General features: G+C 37.9%; 1 protein-coding gene across 3 annotated transcripts in view; it reads right to left on the bottom strand.

The window, feature by feature from the left end:
* Nucleotides 1-218: 218 nt before the first annotated feature.
* Nucleotides 219-12,085, bottom strand: part of GABRB2 (gamma-aminobutyric acid type A receptor subunit beta2) — a 238,125-nt gene continuing 226,258 nt past the window's right edge. For 2 of the 3 annotated variants that reach the window (XM_081826279.1, XM_081826280.1), the window contains exon 11: nt 219-6,269. In XM_081826279.1, the coding sequence (XP_081682405.1) occupies nt 5,922-6,269 (348 nt within the window). In that variant the 3' untranslated portion in view covers nt 219-5,921. The remainder of the gene's footprint in view (nt 6,270-12,085) is intronic. The other variant, XM_081826281.1, reaches the window with a different exon arrangement.

Consider the following 12,085-nt stretch of genomic DNA (forward strand, 5'->3'; position numbering starts at 1 on the left):
GGATCGAGCCCCACATCGGGCTCCCTGCTCAGCGGGAAGCCTGCTTCTCTCTCTCTCCCACTCCCCCTACTTGTGTTTCCTCTCTCGCTGTGCCTCTCTTTGTCAAATAGATAAATAAAATCTTTAAAAAACAAAAACAAACAAACAAAAAAGATTCTACAAACTAACTTATACTAATAGATTATATATGTTGTATATATATGTGCACATATATGTTTTGAACCCAATGAAACTACACACACATGTCCTTTTAAGTTTTATTTATATTTCTTAGTTCAAGAATTACACACTAGCCAACATTATTATATATTTACATGCTGAAACTGGTTGTAATAAGTTTAAATTCAAGAAAATAATTCTTATGTGCTACTCATTTATAATCCTCATTTGTTACTATCTCATGTATCCCAGAGATTTTAGTAGTCCTGTTTTTAGAAAGACATGAAAATAGATGCAATGATATTCACTTGTGTTTTGCATTTTCTAGCCATTGGAAAATGTGCATTATGTGCATATTAAGAAAGGCTACAAGGTAATTAGTAAGGCTGATAATCACTACATTGTGAAGAAACTAGAATATCACTTTTTATAAAAGGACAATTCAGAACTGTGCAGGGACAATATTCATAACAGAACTATTTAAACACCCATGCAAATAAAATTTTAAAAATGCTATGGAATTCAAATCATTTGCAACTTTGTTTGAAATAATTATGCTTATAATGACCATGGTTGAACTAAAATTACTGAACTGAAATGGAAGAGATACAAGCTGATGGAACTGTCAACTTGCTTCAAGTGGTACAAGGACACACACAAGGGCATCAGATTAGTGGACATTTGACAGGAGAGAGACAGTTGGTTTTGAAAGTTAAAAAACACAAAGTTTTGTTTGTCATCATTTGGATCATATTTATCTTTATCACAAAAGAACTTTTCAAAGCAAATTAAAATCTAATGTCAGAATTTTGCATATATCCACAGAAATGTTTTATTTCAATTTTCAAATAAGTAATAGATTACTTAAGGGTGTTGCTGCTTTTTTTTTCTTAAATGATTTCTTTAGGGCAGTATCTTAATTTACGTTTTGTTGGCTCCTTACTAGTTTTTACAATGTTCTTAGTGTATTTGGAAAATACTTTTAAACCTTTGGTGTAAAGCGGTCTTTTTTTTTTTATTTTCTTCCATTTTTCCTTTTTTCTTTCCTTTTTTTGTTTTTTAATAATTCTGGAGTCTTTGGTTAAAAGGAATGATACTATCTAAGGACAAAATGCTATTATTTAAAAAAAAGTCTTATGTGTATTATGTGTAATAAATTTCTGGAACAGGTATAAATAATAAGCACTTTTATTTCCTGTAGTGCCATCAATATAAACTTTTACTCTTTTAAAATTGAGATTTAAGTTACAACCTTTGGTTTCTTGAACTCTGACATATAAAAAACGCCACCAAGTTATCAATGATCACTTCTGCTTTTCCCATTTCCATTGCTAAGGCTACCTCTTGGTTGTTACGTTGACTACAGAAACACTACAGCATTTCCCATAAAGGGGATGAGAGTGGGGGCGAGTGAGCAGAAAGTGAGAGTACGTGTGTTTGAATGTGTGTGTGTGTGTGTGCATGCATGTATGTGTACATGTGTGTGTGATAGCAAATTGAAACCCTTCTGTCTGGGATCCCAAACCATTTATGCAAAAGGTGTTTAAATTACTCTGCTGGGGCACTGCAGTAACCGTACTTAGTAAAAAATAAATAAAAATTAAGAAAAAAATTAAACAATTATTTGTATCTATTGACTATTCATTTACAGCATGTTGAATTATTTACATATTATGACACATAAACTTAAGCCATAAACAGAATTAACATGTTGCCTTACCACAAAATACAAATCAGAAGTTAAAAATATTTAAGAAATCTGTTTTAATATTTACACACGCTCAGTGAAAGTTATGGTTGCTCACATTACATGGACTCTGTACACTTCGCAAAATGGCATGATTGCTACAGTTGAGAGTATTTGCCCTAACCAACATGGTGGGGTTTAGTTATTTTTTTTCTCCTCCTTCAAGGAGGAATTTTTTTTTTTATCATTTTCTGTTTTCTTAAGACTTTGTTTTTAAATCACCAATAGACAATGTTATTTGTTTCCTTGAAAAAGAGAGCAAGTAGACAAGCAATGTGAGAACTAGTTAATTCCCGATGTTCCGAGGTACAGTACTATGGTGCTGTCAAAATGTGCAATGGTTCATAAGAACTGTAGGCATTGATCTGCTGATAGAGAAATGCTCAGTACCCTGTATTACTAGTTTCAATATACCGATTTGTTGGTTGCCAATTAAAAATACTCCTACACTGGTTTAATGAAGGAAATGAAATGTATTAGCTTATTCCTTTTGTTTTCCAACATATGAATGCATATACATGTATGTATGTTTATATGGATTGATATATACACATATATACATGTAGATATGTTGTAAGACCTGTCTTTTGTTGATTGTTTTGCTGTTTTTGCTGTTGAGTATTAATTTAATCATAAAACTGGAACACAGTTACCTATAGAAAATGGAAATTGTGTTAGTTGCCAATTTAAGGCAGGTCTTGCTTTAAATGAACATGATTCATTTTCCCACTGCATTCCACTGAACTTTCTCTATGTGTTGTGCTTTTGTATAAGCTGACAGAATTTTTGTGTTCCTAATGCTAGAATGTAAAGTCTTTTGGTTCATAAACCATTATTATTATTATTATTATTATTTTTACTTAGCACTGCTTTTGAAGACATGAGAAGAGAAAAGGTCTAGATGGCACTGCTTAAGTATTTTCCCCTGTTATTAAATTGCAGTAGAAAGAATTGTAACATTCCTTATGCAAACACATGATTATGTTGCATGAGTTTTCAATTCTGAAAATGCATTTCATACCTACTAGCAGTCATGTACAATATATATATACAGATTGAGATCAAAGGTTTCATTTAGACTGCATTTTAGAGTCAGAATTTGCCTATGAATTTCACAAAGATGAAAAACACCTTAATTGCTGGCTATCTGGCTGTTTCATAATCAAAAGAAAACTATATATATATATATATATATATGTATAAAGTGATAGTAATACCATATCAGAATTGCCAAAACACATTTTTGCGGTCCTTAAATTTAACCACTGGATATCAAGCTGACTGGTCTTCAAAGACTTATGAGATCTAGCACCCCTCCCTGACCCGCCCTCAATTTGGCAACTATAATCCAATTCAACTACAGTAAAAATATAGTTAAAAATAAATTCTACATCTACTGATATCTCTGGGCAGGATGAGTCAGTCGTTTCTACCTACATGGTTATTGAATGCCAATATATGGATTTTGCTCTAGGGTATCTGTTTCAAGCTCCTGTGTTTCTCCCTTTTCTGGTTTCTTCTTGTCACTGCGAGCAGAAATGAATCCCTGGTCATATGTTTTTGAGGCTCATGCTGCAAAGTTTCATCTCTCACTTTGGTCTAGATTACTATGTTGACTTCCCTGGACATCTAAATTTTGTTGTAACCATAAATGACAATATCAAGGATTTTTATGGCTTTTATGATAATTGCAAATAAGAGCCCACTTCTAGACTTGGGCTCTGAGTTGTCTCTAGAAAAACCTTTCCAGAATGGCATTTTGGAGTTGTGCACCTGAGTTATCGAAATGCTCCTTCCTGATATATGCTACCCAAACTTTAACCCCTGATGACAAGGGACAGGCACTTTTATTAGAGTGATGCCCCAAAATGATTGCCTAGGAGAAAGTGTGTCTCTGGAGAAGCTTGAGGAATTTCTACTCTGAGCCCATGGGCAGAAACTTGGTTGGATTCTGCCCAAAGACCATACTCAGAGGTGTTCAAGTGTATAATCAAAAAATAAAGGCCAGAGTTCCCTTTGCTGGTGAAGGAAAAAAAAAATACCTCCCATCTTAGAGCAAATTTAGAAAGCTGAATGCTAAACCCTTTCCTACCCCCTCTGTCTCTGAAAGTTAGAATAGGAGGGCAGTAGGACTCCATCATATTCCAAGCTGCTGAATTATCAGAGGGAAAAAACCATACACTTAACCCACAGGCAAATACTAGCCTTGGCTTACTATGCACAATTAGGGATATTACTTTGAAAAATAAGTGGGTTTTTTTTGTTTTTAAAATAGAAATAGCAAAGTCATCCTCCAAGAAAACATTCAATCAAATCAAACTTTAAGGAGAAATTAGCAATTCACTATTTTCCCCAAGAAAAGCAAAATATGAACCTCACATTGACAGAAATAAAATATATTAGCTTATTCTCTTTCCTCACATACGAATGCATATGTCCATTAGTATAGAAAAAAGCACACTGACATGATTCAAAAATTGAATAAAAACAATACATCATGCCTGCCTATCAGTTATATATTTTTCTGTAATATCAACTGAGGCTCATAACATTCATCATGTTAATGTGGCTTTGTTGTTATCCTATGCTACATTACTTTTCATATGTTCTTTCATTAGGCCAATTGCAACATACACAATGAAAGCACCCTTAAAAAGTCAAACCCAACAAACCCACAAACTAACTCTACTTGTGCACATAATCCTTTAAGTATTGTTTGCTATGAAAATTACAAAGGTGAATTTCACTGCACATAAGGAAATGTAGTTCAATCAATCTCTTCAAAGCCTTACTTTGTCTGTCTCCTAAGAATATAATCAGGATTTCAGAAACAAGAAAAGCTGGAAAGGACCATTAATCCTTTAAAGAAATGAACAAATCCTTCTTTTTCAATATGCTATTAAATTCAGAAATAAACTTACAGGGAAATGTAGAGACGGCTGACATTGTCTGAGAAGATCAACCTGTTTGCTAGCTTTGTCTGTGCTCTATGTTAATATATTTGAATGACTCCCAATCTAACCTACATCTAAGATATGTCTAATTTTGCTAACTTTTCTATTTTGTGGTTGTCTTTTGACTAGATAAACTATAAAAACTTCTTTAGGTCTGCTATCAAAAGCTTGTGAAGTTGGGGGAAAAAAAATCTCTCTCACTGGACCTTTTGCCATTACACAAAATAGGTATAAACCAGATGCTGTGTGGGGCTGATGATAAGGGTCATGTTGCTTGCTTGCTTTAATTTTGTTACAATAGTTACTTCTGGATTTTTTACTCTGTTCTGGATAATTAACTCTTATTTTAACCACCTAGGAAATAGCTTTTTAGAAACATTTCTTGGCCACAGTGCATGATAATGTTCAGCAGTCCCCAGTTTCTAAATGTCAAAATGGAAGACTCCCTATGCTCAAGCAGAGACTGGCCAAATTGGTTACAAGTCTCTGTCTTCACTCTCCCTATCCTGTTTGAACTACATGAGAACCTTCTATAATTCAGTGGGAATTATCTTCCCATGACGCCATTATCACCTTCAAAAGACAGGCATAGACCACCTTCAGTAAGCATGTTGGCATGGCATTGCAGATAATGTTTCATAAGCACAGTGCCATCTCAACAGCATGCCAATGTTAAAAATGAAGATGGGGAGTATCTGGATCTGACCACTTCTCAGTGAAATGACTGGCAATGCTCCTGAGCCCTCTAAGAATAGCTTCTAAATAATTCCCCTCAATTGAGCCTGCACACTAAGCAGATAAAGTGGAACACTCAGACACAGTCTTGCCAACATGTGTACAAATCACTTGCATTTTAACTGGAAAACCACAAGGACCTTAGTGTATTCATTACTTAGCAGAAGCAACCCAAATGGTATGAAATGGACCACAGGATAGGCCAGCAACTAAGGTATTTTAGCATCGCTTTTGTCCTGGATTGATGTGTTTTCCAAGTCCTACATCAGGCTGTACAACTGGTTTGAGGAGGAATCTAGTCCTTGCTTCCCATGGGAGGCTGTGTTTTAGTTCACATAATAAAGCCAATAGACGATGTTGAAGAAGGAAAAAACCACTGGGAAGAATATGCGGGACCACCGATCTATGGCATTCACATCAGTCAAGTCGGGGATGGTGATTTTCAGTTGGGAGGCGCGTCTCCTCAGGCGGCTTTTCTTCTGTGCCACATGCCGTTCCAGGGCATTACGCCCAAAGCTGTGCCTGGGCAAGCCGGCTTTCCGGTACTGGATGCTGGTGGCATCGTAGGCCAGCATTGTGCTCCTGGGGTCTCCAAGTCCCATCACAGCCTCAGATGTGGCCATTTCATTCTTTATCTCAAGAGTGCTCAGTAAGATGTTCTCGTGTGGGTCCATCTGCAAGGGAGAAGAATCAGAGAAGATGACCAAAATGGGAAGTCTTTGTTGGTGCTAATTATGCAAGGCACTACGATAGGTGGGTTAGGTTGCATTTATCAGAGTGGCTAAGAGAACTGGCTGTGAGGTTACATTATCCGAGAGGGATTACGAACAGAAATGACTCATCATTTGACAACCAGCATGGCCCTCAAATCAGTGTATCATTTAGAGCCATTTGAGATCACTGAGGATCATCAAGCTATGCTCTGAGATGAGAATATAGTTTGATCAAGGCTAGAGTCTCACAGTTTAACAATCTCATAAATATCTTCTAATGGATGTATTTTTTTTCCCTAATGGGTATAATTTTGATGCTCAAAAATCAGAGGCACTCTGACATTCACCATTCCAATGATCTTCTTTCAGAGAACCTCGCAATTACCAAGTTGTTTCATAGTGGCCATTCAAGAGATGAAGAAGGAAGAGGAGCATACTGGCTGGGTCTGTGGGTTTGGGAGCCAGGTGTCTGGGTGTAAATCCTGGTTCTGCCACTTACTAGCTAAATGACGTTGGGCGAATTCCTAAATTGAACAGTGGCTCCATCACTATAAGCTACACAAGTTTCAGTTTCTCCATCTATTAAATGGTGTGACAGTGCAACCCTAGAGGATTTCTGTAATGACATCATGATATAATAGACTGTTGCTAGTACCATTTTCATTGTTTCTACTTAGGGGCATACGGAGAAATAGAAGCATGACACACTATAAGGAATTTACAGTTCTGATATGAATACACACAAAATTAAGCTGTGCTAGGTATGAAATAGTATTAAGGGATTAATTACTGAATTGTGCTCACAATAATAGCCTAATTACAGATAAATTCATGATAAAACTAGAACTAAAAACAGTAAATAATATTTGTTAAGCACTGGCTATATATGCGAGAGACATTTTCATATAACTTCATTTGATTATGCTTCTTAACACTCACAGTTATAAGATATCACCTCAAATTTGCTGGGTCAACATAAAGAGGGTAAAAGAAGATTTTTGAACAATGGAAATTTGGCATCATGTGACATGCCAAAATGCAATAGCACTCAGAGCAACAAGGAACTTGAAAATTAACAGCTGGACAAACTGTGCCTGGTAGAGGGGTGAGTGGGGTGAGGGATTGACTTGAGAGAGGAGGGAAGGAGGCAGGATTCAAGAAGAAGAGAGTCAGTCCAAAGCTGGCTATACTAAGTGGAATTCTGGGCCCAGGGAGTAGAATTAAGCTGGCCTGTACATAGGGTGATCCTTTTCTCTCTTGGGTGATTTCTTCTTGGCAAAGCTAAAAGTAAAGAATGAATACTGATGTTGTGATACCTAAATATTAAATGACCATGTAATTTTTTTTGTTTTGTTTTGTTTTGTTAAGAAGGGAAGATTTGTGTGTCTTATTTTTAAGAGCTCTCAATTGCTACAGATAATAAAACCTAGATGCAACACATTATTATTAATAACAGAGTACATTTATTTTGGTGGAGAATCAGGATATGCCAATTGCCAGTAAAATTTCTGAAATATGAATAAAGGAAAAATGGTCAATAGTAGATACCAGTGATATATGGAAGCAAGGGATATAACCAAACACTTAATTGGAAGATAAAATGGTCTGAGCTTCATGAATTATGCAGAAGGCAAAAAGAAGGCTGCTAAGATTATATACTAACAATTAGCTTTCAAATGTGGTTTAATGACCCTGTATTATAAATTCAAATCTAAAATCTTTTGAGAAATAGAAGCTGTAAAATATGCTAGAACCTAGTAATTGACCAATTAACCTCTGCCCACTCATTAGACATTCTGTATGTTTGGTTTATGGTAGTATTTTGCTTAGTGGACATGTTAAACAAATACATTCCTAAGATTAATTTCTAAAGTTTATAAGATTTGGAAATGAAACCCAATAAATGTTGAAACACTTCTGTCAAGGAAGGGCCAGGTAATGGCTTTATTGATGGACCCAGTGGCCTCAGGGAAGAAAGCAAATATTCAAAAGCATGTACCATGCACCAAGGCTTTGTGGAAACTGTCTCGCTGAATGCTCACAACCATCTTTTGAAAAGGAATTCTTTCCTAGGTTTTCAGTGAAGGTGTTTACTAAATTTCACAAACTCATACATTTACTAAATGGTAGAGGTGGCATTCAAACCTTGATCATTAGAGTGCACAGCTTGGGGGAGAGAAGTATGACTTCACAACACTCAAGGAAAGTGAAGCTGATGGACGTGGGGAACTTAGCACCCCTCATTATTTCAGACTGGGTGCTTATTTTCTGTTCTGCTCTGGGTTGTTAACTCTTATTTTAACTACCTAGAAAATAACTGATTAGCAAAATTTCTTTGGCCACCATGCATGACAATGTTCAGGAGTCCCTGTTCCCCGCACCCCCCCCTTCTAAGCACCAGGATATTTGTTTTTCTATTGAGTGATTGTATTGAGAACAGTTGTGAATATCTATCAGACTTGGCTGAGGTAAAAATACAAGTCAATAATAATAAGCATTATAAAAATAACAGGAGCATGGCAACCCTCTTGGGTCCCCTGCCTCTTCGGGAGCTTTGTACTATCACTTTACTATCACTCAATAAACTTTGCTTTGCTGCCCACCTAAATAAATAAATAAATAAATAAATAAATAAAGGAAACTTGTTCTAAGTTGGATAATTTGTCTGATTTTAGTGAGTTTCTGTTTTGTTATCGATGAAATTCAAGACTTGTTAGATTATTCTTAAAGCTTTATTACCTATTATTTATTTATTTATATTTTTTACAAAGATTTTTATTTATTTATTTGAGAGAGAGAAAGAGCACAAGCAGGGGGAGTGGCAGGCAGAGGGAGAGGGAGAAGCAGACTCCCCACTGAGCAGGGAGCCCGATGCGGGGCTCGATCCCAGGACCCTGGGATCATGACCTGAGCCGAAGGCAGATGCTCAACTGACTGAGCCATCCAGGCGCCACTATTATCTATTTTTTAATCAAAAATTTAAAAAATTTATCTACTGAACACTAGTGTGTGTCTGGCACTGTGCCAAGTATCATAGACACAGTGGTGAGGAAAAGATGGCATTGTTGCTGGTCCCTGCTGCTGGTCCAGTAACAGTCTCCAGAAAGAATACTGGAGTTGGAGTCAAAAGATTGGAGGTCTGGCTGCTCTATTTATTATTTTTGACCTTGGAAAAGTGATTCATTCATTCATTCATTCATTCATTCATTCAGATTTTATTTATTTATTAAGAGAGGGAAAGAAAGAGAGAGTGGAGGAGGAGCAGAGGGGGAGGGAGAGGGACAAGCAGACTCCTGGCTAAGGGTGGAGCCCAATGCAGGGCTTGATCCCAGGACCCTGAGATCATCACTTGAGCCTAAACCAAGAGTCAGATGCTTAACTGACTGAGCCACTCAGATGGCCCAGAAAAGTGATTTAATCCCTCTGAAGCTAGTTTGCTTCAACTGTAAGAATAGAGTTTTGAGAGATTAACTGAGACAGGTATGTGGGAAGGACTTGGGAAACAGAAGTGCTACACAAGCTGATTGTCATGACAGGCTACAAATGCAGCGGGATACACAGGTGCTCGTGGGCTGGGAAAACACAGTAAATAGCTTTGCCTGAAAAAAAGTATGTTGTTCTTGTAGTGTATGTGGAATAGATACAGGTGATGAGCTTTCCGTAGGTAAGCCTAATCATCTCAGCACTGCTGGAGACTTGCTCAGGCCCAAGTGGGGGAGGGGTGCGGGTGGGGGAGGTGGATTGAACATGTGCACCAGGTATAAAGAGGTATAAAGTATAACCACCTTCATTTCTAATTTATTTCCCAATTAACAGTGACCTGGAGGAAGCAGCTCAAGCAGGTTGTAGTTTATTAGCCTGCACCTCAGAGCTAAGCCGTGAGACAGTGCTCTGATTACCCCACCTTGTCCTTTGAAAGACCAGTTTTCTCACCATTTTCTCATGTCCTATCTAAAGCCTTCCAGATAATGCCGACCTTTTTACTTGCCTCCTTAGAAATGAGCTGCATCCCTCCCCTGACACCACACCGTAACATCCGTTTCCCCAACTTGCTTTGGAATCACCAGTTCTGAGGATTTGTTTTTGTTTTTGTTTTTTGAGGTATGCCATCATGTCCTGATCAACCCCTGGAATTGTATTGGTTTTCTATTAGAAGGGGGGATACAGTGCAGTGTTTCCAAATTCTAATTCTGGACTCACAATCCAGCCTTTGATTCTGGAATGAGCCATTCACAAGCTTTGAGACCATGGGCAACTCATTCAACCTCTCTGAGTTCATTTTTCTTATAGGTAAAGTGAAGGAAAATGCCAACATCAGTCTCCTCGAGTTGTTTGAGAGGGTTAAATAAGACAGCACATGCAAACCCTTAGCCCAGCCTTGCACATAGTAAGCACTCAAAAAATCATAACTGATCTTGTTTTTAAAAAGCAATAAATATTCATTAAATGAATACATTTGATCTTCCACTGCCATTTCTTTAAATGCCATGGACTGTAGGAGCAAACCAGAACTTTGAATTCATCAGATTACTTAATTTTGCTCTGATTAGTGGCTTCTGTAAAGTGCTGAGAACTGCTTAGTACAAAGTAAACACTAAATATGTTTTTGTTATAATACATGATACATTTATTAAATATAATAAATAAGTCTAGACTGAGTTGCTTCTGAGTGTTGAGGTGAGATGGGTAGCAGCTGCCTTTCATTTCATAGGTGGAGAGGGAACGCAGTGTTCGTGGGTTCACAGATGCACCAGCATCCTCCTGACCACCAAGGGAAACAGTCCCAAGGCGAGCGTCAGAGAGGGAAATGGTCCCATTGCTGGTGTGACAGAGCAGGGAAAGGGCCCAGCTTGTTTCCTCATGGCCCTTCAACATTCCACCAAAATGCTTGTCATCACGATCATCTGTTTAATATTTGTCTGCCCCACCAGACTACATTTCCTGGTAAAGGCAGAAACAAGGTCTGTCCTTTCACTGTTGTATCCCCAAGCACTTGACATGGTGCCTGGCACATAGTATGCTCAATAAACAATGCTGATTGGATGGAATTAATTTTGTGACCCTTAGTAACTCAATCCCTTTGTGAGTCATCAATAAGGTGGATTTTGGTGTGCCTGGGTAGCTCAGTTGGTTAAACGTCCGACTCTTGGTTTTGGCTCAGGTCATGGCCTCAGGGTCCTAATATCAAGCCCCACATGGGGCTCTGTGGTGCTTAGCTCTGGGTCTGCTCTATTCTTTCCCCCTCCTTCCCCTCCCCCTCTGCTCTTCCCCCTGTTCCTGTGCACGCAGGCATGCTCTTTCTCTCACTGGCTCACTCTAAAATAATAAATAAATAATATCTTTTAAAAAAGGTGGATTTAATTTTGCAACACCAGTCTGAAGATTGGAATTGCTTGGGGCTACCTCTTGAATTCCTTTCCTGCTCTAGTGCTTCTCCCTCAATTTATATAGGTGTCTTGCTAGAGCATCATACTCAGGAGCCTGAAATCTGGAAGCAGATTTCCCACTGTGCCCTGGCCATTTCCATGATGGATGCCTCATTCTTACCCCAGAGAAGGGAGCTTAGAGAGTAGCCACCGGAAGCCAGGACTAATCATTTTACATTTTGACCTCTTTCAGTTATCCCAGTGGCCCTGTGGGCCAGGTACTGATCTCATGCTCAGAAAATAAAGCACAGAGAAGTTAAGAAACCTACCACGTGTTTGCACAGCGAATTAGAGCAAGAATTAGAATCTGGTCTTTTTCACTGTGTCATGCTGAGGCACAGCAGCAGCCCC

The sequence above is a fragment of the Leptonychotes weddellii genome, chromosome 7 (genome assembly GCF_054177405.1).
Source record: "Leptonychotes weddellii isolate Sample4059 chromosome 7, ASM5417740v2, whole genome shotgun sequence".
Lineage (NCBI taxonomy): Eukaryota > Metazoa > Chordata > Mammalia > Carnivora > Phocidae > Leptonychotes > Leptonychotes weddellii.